Source organism: Pocillopora damicornis, chromosome 11, assembly GCF_964200805.1.
Source record: "Pocillopora damicornis chromosome 11, jaPocDami1.2, whole genome shotgun sequence".
Classification (NCBI taxonomy): Eukaryota; Metazoa; Cnidaria; class Anthozoa; order Scleractinia; family Pocilloporidae; genus Pocillopora; species Pocillopora damicornis.
The window spans coordinates 2,429,418-2,439,378 of record NC_142680.1 but is presented as its reverse complement, the minus strand read 5'-3'; the positions used below and the strand labels follow the sequence as shown (position 1 = coordinate 2,439,378).

The 9,961-nt window shown below is 36.2% G+C and overlaps 2 protein-coding genes across 3 annotated transcripts; one reads left to right on the top strand and one right to left on the bottom strand.

The window, feature by feature from the left end:
* Window position 1: 1 nt before the first annotated feature.
* LOC113682910 (putative hydroxypyruvate isomerase) lies at window positions 2–5,562 on the bottom strand. Of its 2 annotated transcripts, XM_027200091.2 has the most exons (10): window positions 5,416–5,562; window positions 4,804–4,911; window positions 4,175–4,274; window positions 3,677–3,797; window positions 3,168–3,237; window positions 2,998–3,047; window positions 2,710–2,779; window positions 1,695–1,829; window positions 717–796; window positions 2–629 (listed from the first exon to the last, which is right to left on the bottom strand). In XM_027200091.2, the coding sequence occupies exons 1-9, from the start codon at window positions 5,501–5,503 to the stop codon at window positions 744–746; spliced, it is 795 nt and encodes a 264-aa protein (XP_027055892.2). In that variant the 5' UTR covers window positions 5,504–5,562; the 3' UTR covers window positions 2–629; window positions 717–743. The 2 variants fall into 2 exon arrangements, with proteins under 2 accessions (XP_027055892.2, XP_027055890.2); XM_027200089.2 differs by having other exon boundaries at window positions 2–796.
* An 86-nt stretch (window positions 5,563–5,648) lies between these two features.
* Window positions 5,649–9,482, top strand: LOC113682904 (uncharacterized). The gene is made up of 2 exons (XM_027200083.2): window positions 5,649–7,991; window positions 8,379–9,482. The coding sequence occupies exons 1-2, from the start codon at window positions 5,717–5,719 to the stop codon at window positions 8,597–8,599; spliced, it is 2,496 nt and encodes an 831-aa protein (XP_027055884.2). The 5' UTR covers window positions 5,649–5,716; the 3' UTR covers window positions 8,600–9,482.
* Window positions 9,483–9,961: the final 479 nt, after the last annotated feature.

The following is a 9,961-nucleotide window of genomic DNA, read 5'->3' as shown; positions in this document are numbered from 1 at the left end:
GTGGAACCATTCCTATTTTTAATGCATGATAATATAAAGATATCTTTCTCTTACAATATTTCAAAACTCAATAAAAGATTAAACATACATATGACGCCTTAACTTGTGAAAAATAAATAATTATGAATTTATCGTTAGCAATAAGATAAAAGATTGTTAACATCATATCAGTAATTTGAACCACAGTTTAAGAAACACATATAAATAATTTGACTGTTTCAACCCAAGAAGTAATTTGCATGTTAATTATCCCTACATCAACAAGACATTGTCTAGCAAACAGGTGGTAAAGATAGACAAACCTATCAGTAAGAGAATTTTATCCAGTTAAAAAAAAAAATTCTCCACATTGTTTTATAACAGCATGTGAAGCAGTTAGGAGGGAGAATAAGTAATTAACAGATCCTAAGAGAGTAGGTTTGAAACAATTCATGGCTGCATCAGAAAATGACAGATCCAATTGTAACCTATATCACTATAGCAGAATTACTGAATAGTATGTGAAAGATCATAAAGTGAGAACTTGGAGATTTCTTTCCAGTGAGCCATCTGGCCTTAATGGGTAACTTTCAAGTTATTCCATTCATTATGAATTTAGCAGTTTCAAAAAGCAAATATTACAGCCAAGTCTGGAAAAATAAACAAAAATAGTTTGCAAAACTGATAGTCATGCAAAACTTAAATCCAAAAAGATTTTGTTGAGGACACTAACTTACCTAGACAGCAGTCTGAAAGATTAGATATTATTGATCAACAAGATAAGGCGCTAACCATCCTAAACTGTCTTCCGTTTGACCTATGGTATTAATTTTAAAGTCAGATCAAGGAGAGCCCTCATCCAAAAGCAGACACTAATGGTCAAAATCAGATACTTCCATCTAGGAGCAGACACTATCTTCCCATATCTGACACTACCTTCCAAAAGCAAACACTATTACCCCATGTCAGACCCAATCGTCCAAAATCAGATCATTTCATCCAAAAGCAAACACTATCATCCATATCGAACACTATCCATCCAATATCGGAAAGTCTCACACTTAGTCCATAGTCATTAGTCCCAAAGTCAGACAAAATCGAACACTAACATACAAAATCAGACAATAGTGGCTGAAATTGAGCTCAAGCCTGAAAGTGACTAAAATAAGACACTAGAGTCTGGAATCACTCTAACGTCCAAAATGGGAAACCAGTGTCCAAAATCGGATACTATTGCATGAAATTGGACACTAGAGTCTAAAATCAGACATTACTGTGTCCAAAATTGGTCAATAGTGTCCAAAATCAGACACCAGTGTTGAAAATCGGGCACTAGTGTCTAAAATCGGACACCAATGTCCAAATTCAGACACAAGTGACTAGAATTGGAGGCTACTTTCAAAACAAGTCCGTAGTCATTAGACTTAAAATCAGACACTAATGTCCAAAGATGGATACTAACATAAAAAGTAAGACAGTACTGGCCAAAATTGAAATGAAGCGTCTGAAATAAGACCATAGCATGGTGTATGAATTTGGACAAAAGTGTCTGTAATTGGAGAACAGTGTTCGAAACCATGTCAAATCAGTTGGAACTATTCAAAATTTGGATGAATGTTAATGAAGCCTGACATAACTATTTGAGATGTTGAAATGATTTTTCTATTGACAATTCATAATGTAAAAAATGATTCAAAATAAAAATAGTGTTTTACCTCTTGGATGATATTCACAGCCTATCCAGCCTTTGTATCCTAGTTTAGCTATGTGATGGAATACAAAAGGATAGTTGATTTCGCCATCTAAATCTGGTTCATTTCGTGATGGCACCTGGCTTATTTGGATATGGCCTATGAAATTTAATGAAAAAAAAAATGAACAAATAAATTAAAAAATGAGACAAAAAATTGATTAGCAGCAGCTGTGCAGAAAGTGGCATACGATATTTTTAATGGAAAGATCGATAACACTGGAGGATGTATCTGACTTCAGTAGGGGGTCCAAACTTCTGGCAATTAGAAGGGTAGGGAAAGGTTGAGGAGGTTCTGTTGCTTGGCCTGTTGAGCATTTAGACATCAAGTCTTCAGTAAATATTCACACCCCCCAACCAAACTAGACAAATGTTTTGTTTTGAATCACCCTTCCCCAACCAATCCCAGTTATGCTCTAAATTTTCCCAAAAGCAGCTGTTAGAGTTTTTCCTTCTATTTCCCAATGACATTTCACAATTAAGGAAAAAGTAGTTTTTAGGAATCATTAAAAATGCCAAGGTGATTCAAGAAATTCTAAAGAGAATGTAGGATAACTAAGACAGTCACAAGCACCCTGGGCCGGTCTCAAAACGATGAAAATCTAAATAAGGGAGATTCATTCACAGAGACCTCTGTGTAAGGGAGAATGAAACAGGAGAATTTGGTCTCCCAGAGCAGAAGTTGGTCTTCCAGAACTCAATACTTTATGAACCAAATCAGGTTATATCAACCAAGTCTCCTTGTGGACTTGATAAAAAAAGTGATTGTAAGTCTGCATCCACAACTGATTTGACTTCCTGCCAGAGCAACTAACTGACCCAGTTTATGAAGCCACCAAGAATATTTGTTAGTATCAGTTTTCCTCCAGTAAGGAATACTGGTCTTTTTCATGCGTCATACTGCCTATGTTTCATTAAGCTTTTTCAGGAAAGTAATATCCCTGCTGGAAACAGTAAATTATTTTTAGGTAGAAATTTACCTATATAAGGCATGGAATCATTTAGAGTCTGTGTTATGTTACCAGTTGTACGCTGATGGTGGAACAAATCCTACAAATGATTTGAAAATTGATCTCAAAAACCAACTTTTCTAATTGTGACTGTTATGATAAATTTATAAAATAACAAAAGTTAAAACAATTAGCGGTAAACCAGATCATAAATAGGTTAAAAAATAAATAGATAAATGAAAATAGTTTTGAAATGAAAATTTATCAGGAAGTCTTTCTTTTTGTAGTTAATACTGCTTTGCATTTTTAACAACTTACCAACAGAAGTTTCATATTTCTATGATCTACTTTCTTGATCAAATTGATTGCTGTCAAAACAGAATTACTAGATGTTACATACGTTTTCTTTTTTTTCAGAAACAAAAATAAGTGGCAGAACAATTTAAAATAATAACATTAAAATCAATTAAAAAAGTCACAAAGAATACCTTGTTGTGAATTAGTTAAAAAATACTCTGGTATTGTACTGATAGGCTCTACTAAAAGGGTGATTCCATTCTGCAACAGTTTAAGACAAGAATACTCAATCTTACTGCTAGTCAGTCTTCATAATGTAGTAAATACATGAATAATTATTTTTTCTTAACCCTTTGTCCCCTATAAGTGATAAGTGATAAGTGAATCTAATTTCTCCATACAATATCACCCCTGAATCGCATGTTCAAGATAATCAAGGAAAAGATCACTGACTAAAACAGTTCTTGATTGTTAAACAAATTCTTCTTGTTAGCACCTTAGGAAATGTATAGAGAACAGCATGGAGAATATCGATACTGATGTTGGGGCAAAAGGGCTATGGGGCTCATGCATAGGTTTGTTTGCTATTGCAACTAATTTTGAGTCACACAAATCTTCTGGACTGTCATTGTTAAATCCCTACTTCTCAAATGTATTTGTGTCACAATTCTTCGTGTCAGAGATTGTGCTAACAGATTACCTCTTCTAGCCTCTGAGAAGCATATTTCATATTCTTCACATATGTCTCCTCCCATAGCACCACTGACTTGTTATCTGTGCTAGTAACACCCTCAGGAAACACACCAGCTAATACATGCAATCTACAATAAATGACAGATGCTAATGGTGGTCTCAATTAAAACATGGAAGCTCAGACAGACAAATCTTACAATTTGAGTTATTGATAACTTGATGCAATAACTCCTAAGAGTGACCAATGGGTTATTTCTCCTTACTAAACAGTCACATTATCTAGCATCAAGGTTGGAGGAATAAGTGAAATATCAGAAAGGTGATATTGCTTTATAAAACACCAGATTGTCAGAGCTCAAGGTATAAATATGTACATGATTTTATTTTGAGATCTTCAAAATGAAAGGGATAAAATAAATAAAGAATTCTCTGAGATGGTTTGCTACTGCAGAGAACTTGAGTGAGAGGAAATTTTATCTGTCCAAAGCAAATGGTCACACATTACCTTGTACATTTAACAGCTTCAGCATATTTGATAGATAACTCTAAACATTGCTTAAATTCTTCCTCTCTACCAGGTACTGCTGCAAGTCCTTTAGAACCTCCTACAAAGAAAAAAAATTTATGAAATAGAAAAATATAGCTCAGCATGCTGTATAGGCCTGAATGGGGATCTCTAAATCATTTCCTCAAGTTTTCCCTATTTACTGGAAGTGCATCCATGATGGCATCAAACAAATTCCAAACCATCATTAGCTAAGTTGGGGTTTTTTCCAAGTAGGAGGTTACTAAAGTAATACCAAAGTGTCTTTAAAACCTCTAATTTAAAAGCAATCAGTGACTCCTATTCTTATTTGTACACCGCGATCAAAAAAATCAAAATTTATCAACTGTATATTTCAAAAAACCTGTTGGAAATGTTCAGAGCCGCTTTGAGTTTGCTCTAAATTACAGGCAATTCTGATCTCAGCAGTTTAAAGAAGTGCATGGCATGAAAAAGAAAAAATGATAGCTCTCATACACATGACTTCTCACTTAGATGTACCAGGTTAAATTGTTTTGGCCTGGTCAAACAGAGAGCCTACTTCACAAACTAGACTTAAAACAAAGGGTTCATTCCTAACAAGAGCTCACCATCAAAAGCATTCATGAGAATCTGTTCTATTTGTGCATTTTCTCTGGCATTAGATAATTCCTCAATAGGAATATCTGGTGGAAAACCTGATTCCACAGCTTTGAAACCTGTGAGGTAAAATGACAATCTGTCAGTGAGGACATAAATCTGAATTAGAAACAGAAATTAGGAACACGAGGTAGAATGGCAAGTGTGGATAAGACGAAGCAAACAGAAATAAGATAAATGATAGTAAAGGCAAACAACTAATGATATAATGAATAAATTAAAGAATGCATGAATGTACGATTTTATAAATGAAGGAAGGAAGGTCAAAGATAAAAGATAAAAAGCGGAGATTTTTTGTTAATAGTTCAAGTCTTTGGGATTTCAAGCAAACCCTTTTTTCAAGAAAATAGTATCTTATGCTTTTATCTCTTGAACACCAGAATGTTGCACACGGTGAGAAAAAAGTTTGGTTCACATAAATATTCATGAAAAACATCATCCAATTTCAAAACAATCAGGGGCCGTTGAGGTCCCTTCCTTCAAGTTTCGAAAACAACTCTGGCAGTACAAATTGTCAATAAATGGCTACTTCTGGTCATAGCTGATATATTCAAGTTCATCACCTGCTCTTTTGGCTGCTTGGTATCTATCAAGGAAATTTTTATGCTCCAAAAATGTGAACGATATATTCGCTGCAAATTTTAGGGCCATGCTGACCAAATCATCCCTGCTAGGGACTACACAGTCTAACTGTGTACATGAAACTGAGGCAATCATGACGTCTTTCTTACCATATTTGGTAAGATTTACACAAATAAACCCCATAGTAACACAAATGTAATGACGAAGGTCATGCATTCTAACGTTGTTTAGAAGTCAATTTCTCCCGGATTATTCCTAGAAAGGCCCTTTTAGTTCTTTAAAATGGCTCTTTTGAATCGAAAACTGAAAGAAAAGGGTGTAGACAACCTCCCTTTAATCGAGGAATCTGAGAAAGTTGTAGTCGATCTCGATGAGGACGATGAAAACAGTGAAGATACTTTTGTACATCATGGAATCACGCTGTGGGTTTCCGATGCTCTTATCATGATTGTGCAACATATACAGATTTTTGCGTTGATATTAGCCATGGGAGAACGCTGGGGCTATCCTAAAACGTTTGTGCAACATGCCTCATATGTTTTTCTCTTTAATTTAGACGTTTGGGAATTTGTGAAAGTCTCATCTGGAGCATATACTGGTACTTTAAACCTAGACACGTTTTTACCTTCAGGAAGCATCGGCATAGACTACAGTTATTATTTGATAGGATGGACCATTGGAGTCGCTGTGATTGGATGTACATTTTTGATAACTTATGCAGTGTTTCTTCATCGAAAACCACTGTATCTGCTGCTTCATGTTGCGAGGATGAAGCGTGTTTTCAGCGTTTTTATCCAGCTCGCCTGCTTACCTGTTGGTACTGCATATGCCCGTGTTTTCCATTGTCGAAGCGATGGAGTATGGAATGTTGAAAATAGTGTAAAGTGCTACAGTTCGGACAGCATAGAGCATTTGGTGTTTGTTGCTATTGCAAGTCTGGTCGTAATTCTTGTGTTCCTGGCCTACCCAATAAACATGATAAGGAAAATTCGTGGCCAAGTGATCTGTTACAGTGAAGAAAAACATGAGGGTTACTTGCAACTCAAAGAGGCCGAATACAATCAAGGACTTGACATTTTATGGGGAGTCGGACAGTTCCACCTCTTCTCATCATTCCGCCGGCTTTGGATCTTTTATAAACCCATCATGTTCATTTTAAAATTTAGCCTTGTGTGTTTTTATGCAATGTTCCTGTTTTTTACTGAGGGCAACAGGCTTACTTTTGGGCAACGTCTCCTCATCAACCTTCCTATTTTTCTGTTCTTTTTCCTTATTCTTTTTGGGTTGTTTTCTTCTGGCTTGGCCCGCCCTCCTATCAAAGCCTTTAGGGCTTTCACAGGCTGGTGTTGCTGGAAAGGCATTTCACGATTGTTGCATGTCCTTTTCAACATCACTCCAACTTGGGTGGTTGCCAAGCTCTTTCTGGTTCTATTGGTAGGCGGTTTGTTCACCATTGATCGGCTAGGTGGTGGCATAGGAGCAACACTATCTATGCTAAGTCTGATAATGGTCCGAAGTCTTCCTTTCCGTGTTTCGGCATTCAACTTCATGATTTTGTTCTCCTTACTTGTCAATGCAGGTAATGCATACATCGGTGTCATGGTGGAGATGTACAACATTGATGAACTTGTAAATGCCTTCTTTGTACCACCCATTCCAGAGTTGATATTGACATGGGTGAACATAGCTTGGCTGTGTGTTGCAGTTCTGTGGCTTGTGTATCTCTTGCTGCGGTACTTGCATATTATACTTCCAAAGCAGCCTCTCTGGCCAATGCTAAGTACAGATGGAAAAAGCAACATCAGTGAAGAAACAAAGAAGTACATGCGCGCTGTTCTGAGGGGCCGTCATACATTGGAGAAAGCGCTTTCAAGCCCACCCATGTTTGCACCTGTTCATGAGTTGGAGAGGCAGATTCACATCATCAATGCATACTGCCGAGAAGCAGAGTTCTTGGATGATCCAACCTTTGATTCCCTCTGGGATCTTCTTGACGAATTGATTGAAGCTCACAGAAACTTAGCACCTCACTCTCTGTTTGCTCTGTCAGTGAAGAAGACCGTCCGTGAGATAGCAAAGGAATTGATGGTCTTGATGCCACAGATGAGAAAAAGGCTCGATCAACGTGAATATGATTTCATCTTGATGGACCCCATGAAGAAACGCATGCTTTTGAAAATGTATGTGCTTGGAATATTTGTGAATGGACGTATGGACAAAGTCAAACATGATGTTGAACAGAAAGTTTACATGGCACTAAAAGAGGCTGAAAAGACCAAAACTCCTTCAAGTCTATATGGTAGCTCCACAGCATATGACTGGGATAGTATGATTGACTTGGCGGGTCCTTATTCAACTTTTGATGCAATGAGAACTGTTTCAAGTTCAGGTAGTCGACCTGGCACCTCCTTCTCAGTGGCTTCTAAAGCAGATAGTGTAGATAAGCTGTTGGATGAGGTGGAAGACTGGGAGGAAGGACAAGAGATGGCTAAAAGAAGGAAGAAAATTTCAGTTGGGTCAATGCCATTGATTGAGGAGCATCCTTCTTCTCCTTCAGGTGGGCAATTTCTATTTTTGGAGCAAAGTTTCAGGACTTGGTATAATCAGTCAAAGCTCTCATAACTCCTACACTCCCAAAAGTGATCAATATTTATCCTTTCACTCCCAAGACCTAGATATCAATTCTCTTAACTGTCCCCCACATGTTACCAATAATTCTAGTTCTGAGAATTTGATGTTAAATCAAGCAATATCCCAATATCCCCTTGTTTACATTTCTTTTTTCATCACCTTTCATCATAAAAATGTGTGGTTATTTTAGGGAAAGTTGAGAGTGTAATTTTGATAGATAACTAATTTCTTCTTACCTATTTGTGAGGAAATGTATAGTAGCAAGAAGGGAGAATTGAGTTTGGTAGGTTAATTGTTTTTCTTGGGTTTCTAGGCTCCACGGGTTCATCAGCTTCTATACCTGGTCAAGTTAACTTTGATAATGACCGACCACGACCTAGAAGTGCTGGACGCTCATCGTTGCATAGTCAAAGAATGACAGATGGTTCAACTACATCAACAGCATTAATTGGAGATGGTTCTGCTGCAGAACAGGCCAGTAGCTCTCAATCACAGTCATCATTAAGAAGTGGAGATCGTGTTCCATTATTATAGTAGTGAAAGTGTTTTTTGACTCATTAGTATTTTAATGTAATAGGCTACATTCGTGCATTTACCATAACCAGTTGTAAATAGGATCATCTTAGCTATGGCCAACATTTAATAGCAAAAGTTTAATTCAGTAGTTGGTATTGTACATTTTTGAACATCAATAACCACCTTTGTTATTCTATGAAATAATAAGGCTTATTTCTATCATCATCATTCATCATAATAAGGCTTATTTCTATCATCATCATCAGTATTATTATTTTTATTGCCACTGAAAATTTTGTATTGAGGTTGCTGTGTAAATATTGACTTTATAAATTGTTTTTACATTACGGTAGTTGCTATTTTCCTATTTAAATTTCCAAGTATTTATAAATTGATATTTGTCCAATGCATGGCAAGTTAGTTATATCAGCTGATCTAAAGTTTCTGGCATCATAAAGAGATTTCATTTAAATCAGCTGTAGAAATTATTACCTGTGTAGATCAAGGCTATATTTTCACAACATGACCCTTAGGTAGGCTTTAAACACTTGAATTCCCATGAGTGACCAATGCAGAATTTCCCCTTACAGTATCAATTTGATGTCAACCAGACAAGTAATGAGAATAAAGACAAATATGATTTAGGGAGTAGATTATCCAAACCAAATTCTCCAAACTAACATTATAAGAATTGTTTTGCAGACAGTAAGGAGAATTACTAATGAGATCTTGGGAGTGAAAGAGTTAAAAGAAATTGTTTCCTCCTACCTCTGGGAGGACACTAGTTTAGAACTCATGATTACATCAAGTTTGATTTTAAGGGAGGTAAAGAAAACAGTAATTTTAGAAGCACACTATTTTTGTTAAAAAATCATCATAATAAACTAGATTTGTAGAGATACCTTTGTGTATAATTTTTATTCATCCTTGGGTTGGATTTTTTAGCAATATTTTGACAGGGAGACCTGCTTTTTATGACAATGTTTTACCCTTCCACCCCAAAGAGTGACCAACATCCAATTTCTCCTCACAATGTCACTCTTGAATCAAACGTCAGTGTCATGAGAACCAGGAAATAATTACCATCTAACAGAGCTCTTAGTTGTTAATGCACTTGGTGGGAAATGTAAAGAGAACAGTGTGAAGAATATATTTGCTTGTGTTAGGGTGTAATGGGTTAAGGCTGGGGAGGGAAAACTTATCATTACTTTCTTGAAAATTTGTTTCGTTCTTTTTTTTTTCATTCACTTGAGTTGGTAGAATTTCCAAAAGATGAGCTTGCCAACTGTTTTAGATAAATGAATATTGAAATTCAATTCGCTTTAGCAGACACATCTCCCTTTATTTCACCATCAGGGACTATGGTCACTTTTTATGTCT

Bases quoted from the DNA above. Each gene is read 5' to 3' on its own strand.
- LOC113682910 (XM_027200089.2), bottom strand. From the start codon at position 5,503: ATGGCCCTAAAATTTGCAGCGAATATATCGTTCACATTTTTGGAGCAT. The intron at 3,798-4,174 runs GTAATGTGTGAC...CATTTATTGTAG, and splicing joins GAAGCTGTTAAATGTACAAG to ATTGCATGTATTAGCTGGTG. The intron at 1,830-2,709 runs GTAAATTTCTAC...TAAATTTCATAG, and splicing joins TGATTCCATGCCTTATATAG to GCCATATCCAAATAAGCCAG.
- LOC113682904 (XM_027200083.2), top strand. From the start codon at position 5,717: ATGGCTCTTTTGAATCGAAAACTGAAAGAAAAGGGTGTAGACAACCTC. The intron at 7,992-8,378 runs GTGGGCAATTTC...TTGGGTTTCTAG, and splicing joins GCATCCTTCTTCTCCTTCAG to GCTCCACGGGTTCATCAGCT.